The sequence below is a fragment of the Cynoglossus semilaevis genome, chromosome 10 (genome assembly GCF_000523025.1).
Source record: "Cynoglossus semilaevis isolate Cse_v1.0 chromosome 10, Cse_v1.0, whole genome shotgun sequence".
NCBI classification, from domain to species: domain Eukaryota; kingdom Metazoa; phylum Chordata; class Actinopteri; order Pleuronectiformes; family Cynoglossidae; genus Cynoglossus; species Cynoglossus semilaevis.
In genome coordinates, this window is record NC_024316.1 from 3,969,366 (window position 1) to 3,979,116 (window position 9,751).

The window sequence follows — 9,751 nt, forward strand, 5'->3', positions numbered from 1 at the left end:
TTAACCTTGAAAATGAAACCTGAGTTTTTAGTTTTTGAAGACAATTAAAGAAAATAATTGTATATTAAGATTCTCAGTCATCCAGGTCGAGGTTGAAGAGTTCCATTAGGCCAGGCGTGTCAAACTCATTACCACCAGGGGGCCACATCAGCAATACAGCTCCCCCTGAAGGGCCAGTTATGAATGGAAAACTGTATTAATCAGGGGTCCCCAACTCCCGGTCCGCAGACCAGTACCAGTCCTTAGGTAATTTGGTACCAGGCTGCAGTGGGACACAGTTAAAAAATGTGCTTAATTTTTACTAATTTACTTCATTCAAAAAAAGTCATATCCATTTAAAGATAAAGATAATCTGACAAAAGATAATCTAATTTTTAATTAATAGGTTATTCAAACTCTGATACTATCAGAATAAAAGTATAAAAGATGTTTTATTTTCAAAATGTAATGCTCAGTACCTTACTACTGGTCTGTACTAACGGGTGGTACTAGCTGACCAGCACTTGGAACAAAAAAGATAGGTCACCGCTGGTATAGATGTACTACTCCATAACAGACTAATACATGTTTCTGCAATTGATTATTATTTGATTGATTATAAAAACTTTTAATTATTTAGGTTAAGAAACTCTGCGACATGAACTTTACTAAATGCTTTTTAAGCTCCTGCGGGCCACACAAAACAGCTTGGCGGGCAGATGGAGAGAACAAGGAGAGATGGAAAATGTTGATTCGCTGTGGCAACCACTGAAAAAAGGGACAAGAAGTCTTAAATTAGCTTAGCATTAGTGCTAAAATATCCTGCAGAATTTTGGCTAAAATTTAAAATAATGCGATGATGTACGTTCAACGGTTGCCACACAGTTCGGGAACAGTTAGAAGAACAGAAATACCCGATAGTTAGCCAGAAGTTATATGATTGGAAAAGCTCTAAAATGGACCAAAATTATCGTTCAGTCAGCAACAACTTTCTTCTCCTTTTGACTTTAACTTAATCTGTTTCAGCAGATCCAGCAAAAGTTGCTCAACGCTGTGTGGTCCCAACTTTAGCCTGAGGAGGGCACGGAGGACTGTGATGTGTAAGGAATCGCTCTGACGGCCAACTGCCTCAGGGTAGTTACTCCTGATCTAATCATGTGAGTATCCGCACATTTACCACTAGATGGCATCAGTGAGTTTCTAAAACTGACCTGAGTGGCAGGTGCAATAAAGTAGTGATGCAAAGGTCGAAGTTAGAAAAAGGATAACAAAATGTTTTGAACAACAGATAGTTCGAGATAAATGCAGATAGCAGAACAAAAACCAAACAAACAAAACTAGACCCTTTTATGCAAAGTAAATTAAACTTTTATTATCTCATTTTAAAACAATTACATTTCTTCAAAAAATACATAAATGTTAAAATAGCATTAATTACATATCGAAAGTTAATAAACATGTGCCTTAATGTACTGACTGCACTTCATGTTTGTCTTCAAATTTGGCATTAATATTACATTTGATTGGCCTAAATGATGAGCCAGAACAAACATAAATAACTGTTAGCTTTACTGACCATTAACAAAGATTTTTAGCTAGAGTATTTAATAAAAAAGCCTTCCATTACTTACAAACGTTAAGACATTTCAGAGCTGATGGTCTGTAAATCAAGGAGACTGCGAAACAGTGCGATTAATTACAAGGTTAAAATTTGTAATCATTGTCCAGCCATACTGTGTTTGTGTAATCAGAGCTAAAAAAAGTTAGCCAAAATAACAGAAATTAGAGTGAGGAAGAAATAGCTACTGTACAATTTGCCAAATATATGACCATCAGTAACCCAAAAATATGCAAAAAAGAGAAATTTGGCTAAAACATTGATATGTAGTAAAACAGGAGTAACTACAAATAAGCTAAGAATGTGTTATAATCAGTCTAATAGCAAAAGTGGCTCAAAGACCCACCCAAGATCAAAGTGAAATTTTGCGTTACAAAGCAATTTAGGTTGTCCTGATATATGCAAATAATGCTATTAATAAAGATAAAATCTTTACTAATATATATACTTACAAATAATACCATTAAAAACCCAGTTAGTCCAGAAAAAGCAAAAATAGCCATACCTCAGCCCAGAAACATTGGTAAAATGATCAACTATAAAGAGGAAACAACAGGATATCCCAAAAAAACAAGTTAGCAACTAGTATGTGAAGATCTGTCATTCAGGTCATTCCCTAACTGCCTAACGTTTCATGAAGACATTTGAATTTCATCCCAGAGGCTTCATCAGTTGTGAAGTGGCTCTGGGATGGGAGAACCAAAGTAAAGTACTGTGTCAAAAAACAAATAATACAAGTCTTAAAGGTTGGTTTTAAATAATTGCTCTGTCTTTATCTTGATCCAGTAGAACCGTTCTGGAACCGTCTCTGAAATGCTCCGCCCTCAATTTATCCTTCCACTGTGTTTTCAAGTTTCTTTGCGGCATAAGCAGTTGTTGATAAATCGGGATGTCCACAGAATATCTGATTCTAATGTAAGCCCAAAATTCATCTTAAGATATCTGATACAAGTCTTCAAACCACTCCGTCCACAGAGTGTCGTCTTTGTCCTTTCGTTGCCGTCCCTGCCTCATGGATAGCAGTTTGCAGAGCAGCTCCTGCTGGCAATTTGGAAAAACCTTCTTCAGACATGTTGCCAATCTTCAGGTAACCTCCAGGCTGGTGCAGCGCCACACTGTGGAGGTGGGAGAAGAGCAGCGGCAGGTCACTGGTAAGCGTGTAGTGAGGAACCAGCCTTAGCTCAGTGGGGATGTCGGTTTCTTCAGAATACTCAAAAATGGCCGCCATGTATTTGGACAGATCCTGGCCTCTGGCTTTGGCTTGACAGACCTCCTCTCTGATGAGTTGGACAACTGCGTCAGAGCTGAAGGTACCAAACATCTTGGCCTCCTCCTCCTCCTGGCTCCCTGATGCTGGACTCTGGTGTCTGTAGTTGAGTCCTTTGGAACAGATGACCAAAATGAAGTCGCTTTCACGGATCTGTCGACAGTGCCAGACCACACTGCCCTCTTCAGCCACGCTCAGAGAATCCCACAGGTCCAGACACACCTGAAAATCCGCACGGTAAGAATCAACCAAAAATTAAGAAACATAATTTGGATTTGAATTTAGGAATTCCAGCATAGATAAAGTTAGCTAAAATATACAACGTAGGGACGGCGCGATACAGCTTTTTATGCTGCTGATGCCAATATCAAGCTAATACTATTGCTAAAACAATAGCATCCCTGTTTACGCAAAGTTTAGTTGAGCATTTGTTTGATCCTAATATTTTGACCAATATTAGACTGATACTGATCCAGATTATCAGATCCAAGTATCCAAGGCCAACTAACTGAAGATGAAGTAATTCAAAATTAGGCAGTATTTTAAAATTTAAAATAATTATGAGAAATAGATAGAACAACCAAAACTGGCTGAAAGAAGTTGAACTTTAACATAATCTATATATTTATCCAAAAAATATAACGCTTAAAGTATTTCATATTTTTCAGAATGTGAGGTGTAATCTTCTCGATCTATAAGTTACTAGGTTACTAGGTGAAGCCATAATGCAGAGTTCAAACATTCACTACAAAGAAAGTGATATTTGTCTAATGAGCTAAAAAAATTGGATTATTAAAACTATTACTGTGTTTGAGTTGACAGTGCCTGTGAAGGTGTTGGAATACCTGTGTGGCCATGTGCTGCTGTATGAAGGCTCCTAACTGCAGGACTGCTTTGACATGAGCTGCTCCGTCACGACTACTGTAGCAGAGCAGAAGACGAGGAGGAGTCGCTCTCCTCCCAGGTAACAACACCACCTCCTCCTGGCCTGTGGAGTCTTCATGCTGCTTTAAAATGTCTGCACCAAAAAACATATACATTTTTAGAAAAAACAATGTTGTCATGAAAGAAATTAGCATTTGGTTTAACATTATACCTGGATTAATGTGATGCTTCTTCATCTTGGGTTCCTTGGATCTCCTCCTCCTCCTCCTCCTGATGATGAGAGCAGCCAGCATGATGAGCAGTACACAGAGCACAGCCAGACACACAGGGAGCACCAGGGCCAAAGATGGAGGGGGAGTGATTACAGGGTCTGAGGAGAAGGAAGATGGAGTGACTTGAAGACTAAAATTATACACGGGATCTCAACTCGCGTCGGAATTCTGCTCCTACGACGCGACATAACTCGATGGACTTAGGGTAACTAAGGGTAACCTCACAGTTCAGTACATGTGTAGTAAATTTTCTCTGCGTCCACCGTCTCAACCTAAAGTGCTTTAAAACGTACGCCATAAATACGACAGGACAGGCCTGCTGTTAATATGGCTACATATCTACGATACAACAACTCTACAAAATTAAACTACATTTCTGCAAAGTATCGATGTTTTCTATAGACACAACGATGCCAATGAGACGTGTTCAGGCAGCACACCCCTGGAGGCCTAGGTCAGAAATGCACGGTACACTGCTGTATGTCAGGACTTGCGCAACTTCAGGTCCACTCTTAATGGAGTGAAATGAATGTCGTCATCTAATCGCTGCAGGAGGGAACACTTTGTCATAATCTGTAGTCACTGCAAACATACAGCTAATACACGGAATTTACACAAAACAGTAAGTGTATCGTCCACAACAGGCAACTCAGCAGTTTTATATGTATATGTACACACACACACACACACGCGTAACGCCTCATCTCTCGTCACACATAAAAGCAAAGTGCAAAAGAATATGTAGTGCTTGAAAAAAATAGTTTAGGAGAAAAAACACCAAACAGCCTTGTGCTTGTAATTCTAACTATGATGACAGCCCGTCTGTGTAATTCAGTAATTATATCAAAGCAGTACCTGTATGGATTCTTGGCACGTAAACATTGAACGTTCGTCGGACTGCATCCACTTCATTTGCGGCGATCTGTGACAAAAGAGTGTGGAATGAGATTCAGTCACCTCTTTTCACATAATATTTCTTTGGGGTCGCAGGGTGAGGTCAGGGCCAAACATCAGGAGTCGCTGATGAGCGATGGGTAAGCCAGGACTGTTAACCAGTCCACCAAACAACTACTTAAAAACACGTTTTATACATATATAAATATGTATTTATATATACACATGTATGTGTATATATATCTATACATATATGTATAGATATATATATACATATGTGTGTATATATATATATACATATATACATACATATATACATACACATACATATATACATATAGATATACATATATACATATAGATATATACACACATACACATATATACATATATACTGTACATGTGTATATATATATATACATACATATAATGAAAAACATAATTCTTACAGATATTACATAATTAAGCTTATATTGGGCCGATAATATCGGTCAGCTGATATTATCAGACACCCCTAGTGTATGTGTGTGTGTGTATATATATATATATATATATTCTCAGTGTGTTCTTAACAAGGTGCATTCAGGTAAAATGGAGAATCATATTGAGCAATATTAAATATTAAGTTGATCTCAGAATAACATTGACAATAATATTGTTTAACGGCAATAATTTGCGGGACAATATATCATCCAGCAAAATTTGTTAATTCCGCAGGCCGAGTTAAAGTAGAATAATAACACTTTGTTTTTGCCAAAAATCAATATAAGTAGCCATGAAAGGTAAAATGATCCAAAATGTAAATTAATTTCTGAACATGCAGTAGATATAAATACGTTTGGCCGGGACAAACACAAACAAGTGAACTGATTACTTCCTTGGCTTGAATGCACCATTAAAGTCTCCCTCTCTCTTTTTTTTACCTCACAGGTGTAATTGGTTTCCTCCTGCAGGTCTTTGAGGTGGTAGGTGCAGTGAGTCTTGTTTTGCTTGTAGTTCTACAGAAGATAAATGTGTGGTTAATACAAGTTGGTTTAATTAAAGACTGATGCCACAAAGTTGACGCCACCTACTGGTTTGATGTCCGTGTATGTCTTCATTCCACTTGTGTAACAAAGTGAGAAGTAGCTCGATATGCCCAGTTCTTCAGGAGCCAGGTTAAAGGTCACAGAGATGTCAATTCCATCATGCTGGACCTTAACCTGCTCAGGATACCAGTCTGAAAAAAAAAACTGATGTTAATGAGGCAAAGACTTAACACCAGCACTTTAAATGGATATTTATGTGCAATTTCTTTGCACTTTTTCTCACCTTTTTTGCACGCCTCAAGACCGTTCTTCTCTGCACAGGCTGCAAACCCACAAAATGATTTTAGTTCAAAAATTGTATTTATTTAATGCATGTAGAAGTTAAATAAACAAATATACTGATAATATAAAATAATAAAAAATAAGGAAAAATGGGTAAACTAAAAAATTGAGCGTTTTTTTCATCGTATCATGAGTAAAATCTTGCAAAAGTTAAGTTATGGCATAAAAAAGTCATCAGTTTTGCAAAATAACATGAAAACATTTGGCTCTTCTTTATTTCTACTAAATTATTTACTGCTTTCTGACATTTTTGGTCCCTAACCCCTACTTTACTAAAACTTACATTTATTCATTTAGTCACATTTATGGCCATTTGATACTTTTTTTTTTCTTTTTTTGTTTGTTTATCTGTGTGTTCTTACAGCGTGTGGAGAAGATCTTGTTCTTATAGAACTTCTCCCACTCCTCAGGAACAGGCAGAGCCATGACAGTCACAGCGTACTGAGAATCCAGGGAGAGGCCATGGAAGGGATCCGACCGGTACACCTTCAGGGACAGCGGCAAAGATCATGACCTTTGTTGTGGTTAGTATAACTAAATATTTTAATACATTCATCTTTCAGGTGTGGCTCATGGAGTAAATGAATGACTCGAGGGAAAACAGGAATAGTGTTTTTTGTTTACTTTTACACATGTTTGCACAAGTTAGAGAGTTGTCTCGGTGTTCGTACCGAGGTGTTTTATTGGACTCAGTTCTAAACTAAATCTAGAATTGTAGCATATATCTCAAATTTCTTTAACAGCAATGTGGGAAAAAAAGTATGTGTTGTGAATTCTGTGGCCACTAAACACAGCAGAGATGAGGGAGCGAGTTGTAGTAGTCTTATTGTAGTCTTACCCTTTCAGCATGTGACACGGGGAGGGAGAGGTTACGGTGGAAGAGCAACAGCTGACAGGCCACAGTGGATCCTCCCAGAGCCTGCAGAATCACCTGAAAGCCTCGCAGGAAGGCGATGCCTTCAGTGAACAGAGAACAGAGTGTCAGGAACATCTTTGCAGCCCAAACACTTAGCCCTGACCCCAGATCAAATATCTACCGTAATTCCCGGACTACAAGCCACTACTTTATTTGACACACTTGAAAAAAAAATCTTTTGAGGCTGTTTCGCTTCTTAAATCTGGTCTAAGTCTTAGCCACTACTAGAAAACCATACACCCCCCCACACACACTCAAACAAACATGACTGTAGGCACCATAGTAACTGGGTTTCCAGGAGATCACCACAGAGTCTGATGTAGGGTTTGAATCCTGCACCAACTCCACTGTCACATCAGTGGGGGCTTGGACGTAGTGTTGACAGATGTGAGGGTCTTCTTTTCCCACCAAGGCCAGACACGGCCATGGGACACAACCTGAGAGACACATACTACGTTAAAGACTCTCATATTCAGTCATAAAATCCTTCCTGGTTTTTGTCTGATTATACTGTAGCTATAATTTTTGTCATATAGTTTAGTTCAGGCATGGGCAAACTAAGGCTTAGGGGCCGGTTGCGGCCCGTTCAGCTTTTTAATCCGGTCTGCCAAACTTTTCCAAATTATATCAATTATTTATATATATCATTATACTTCTGCCTTTTCCCCGCAATACCCATGTTTCACCAGTACATGGCGTAGAAAATGATAAAAGCATTTTAGCCTTTCTGCATGGCTTTTACATGTCATTTATCTTAATTCACACGAACCCTCAAAAAACCTTCAATTTTAGGACCGGTTGTAGCCCGCAAAGTTTGCCCACGCCTGGTTTAGCTGACTTGTTTTTAGCAAAGCTACCAGATATGGCTAAGTTCAAGATTCTTCTGAAAAACCCTATTGTCAAATTGAAGCTCATCTTCATCAACTTCTCGCCACAGCGTCAGACGTACCTCCAAACGTTGAGATGGAGTTCAAACCGAGAGCCTCCTTGATGTCACTTCCACTGACTCTGCAGTATTCACATCCTGGACCTCCCTGGAGGGTAAAGGAGAAAACATTAAGAGGTCTGCATGTTGCTTCATTTGAAAGTCCAGAGCAGAGACACAACTGGTTTTCTCTATTATTATTTTATTTTATTATTATTATACTAATTATTTATTTTTACGAGTTCAGTGTTTTTCAACCTTGGGGTCACGGCCCCACGTGGGTCGCCTGGAATGTGCCTGTTCAGACTGTTTGATGACATTTTTGCTCTTTCACCTTTCTGTTCCTTTTGCTTGTATGAGCAGGTTTGTTGTCAAACTCCTCCAATGTGCGGGGCTAGTTATTCTTAAAGGGGATTTTTACAGGTTCTCAATGAGCGACATATGTATTTTGAAGTAAAAGACGTGAAAGGTTTTTATTTTGGGACAGGGAAGGTTGGTGATTAGGATCGTTAGGTTCAGAAAATGCATCGTGTCATTGATAGGTCCTCACAAAACACCAAACCAGTGTACACACTGTGTGCTCTGAAGTCATATTTAAACTGTCAGGTGAGGTAACAGTGGTAGTAACTACTTATTGGCACGCAAACACCATGAGAGAACTTAATGGTGCGTCTGATACGTGTCACACATTGACTCATGCTCTTATTTACATACAATGCTGACAGCAAACACACTCATACCGGTAAAGTTGATTATGACACCAGCATGACAGGAAGTTTTTTTATATTAACACCGAGATGAAAAGGTTCAAGAGAAATTGCAGAGAAACAGAATGTGTGGAACTGCTGTGTTACAACGCACACACACACACACGTAGTAAATATCTTCTTTCACATTCAATATAAGCAAAAAAATAATAAGAAATTAGATAAAGGAATGAGAAAGCAAAGAAATGTGCTCAAGGTTGGCCAGTGAAACAAATAAGAATTTGCCAATAATAAATAGTAAATTTTCGTAAATAGCAGAAAAACTGCTTAATATTCACCGGATAAAAAGTTTTGTAAAAGTGTAGAAAATACAGACATATTTAACCAAAAACAAAGACATCCCAAAATGACCAAATTAATGAATCATTAGCAAAGATTGTAGCAAAATGTTAGCAAGAAATACAGTCTTCTTTCGGCTGGAACTTTCAGGGGTCACCGTAACGCAGAGGTGCCCAAACTGTTCCACAAAGGGCCGCTGTGGCTTCAGATTTTTGTTCCAACCAAGCAGTAAAACACCTGAGTAGACAGGTTTAATCAACTGGTCTCAGTCTTCGGACAGCTGATTGGTCAAACAATGTGCTCTTGGGTTGGTTGGAACAAAAACCTGCAGCCACATGGCCCTTTGAGGAACAGTTTGGGCATGCCTGCCGTAACGAATCACCTGCCTTGATCTTACTCCATCCCTTGTCTACTGTGTCCTCCCATAGAAAACCCTCCACTGAACCCATTTGTCCTATCATCACAAATAACTATTGTCTTGCTGGTGTTATACTGTACACTCACCAAAAACAAGCAAGACTATAGTCTTACTATCCTGGAAAAAATCCATAGAAATCAAAAGTCCCCGAAATGCCTTAA

At 38.6% G+C, this 9,751-nt stretch overlaps 1 protein-coding gene across 1 annotated transcript; it reads right to left on the reverse strand.

Moving 5' to 3' along the window:
- Positions 1-1,329: 1,329 nt before the first annotated feature.
- LOC103384650 (interleukin-17 receptor D) lies at positions 1,330-8,328 on the reverse strand (the record flags this gene model as incomplete). The annotated part of the gene is made up of 11 exons (XM_025059116.1): positions 1,330-3,086; positions 3,710-3,882; positions 3,961-4,119; positions 4,877-4,943; positions 5,839-5,913; positions 5,989-6,134; positions 6,227-6,265; positions 6,648-6,771; positions 7,124-7,242; positions 7,480-7,638; positions 8,151-8,328. Coding segments are annotated over 11 exons (1,773 nt in total), but the record flags the coding sequence as incomplete, so codon positions are not given.
- Between the last annotated feature and the right edge of the window lie 1,423 nt (positions 8,329-9,751).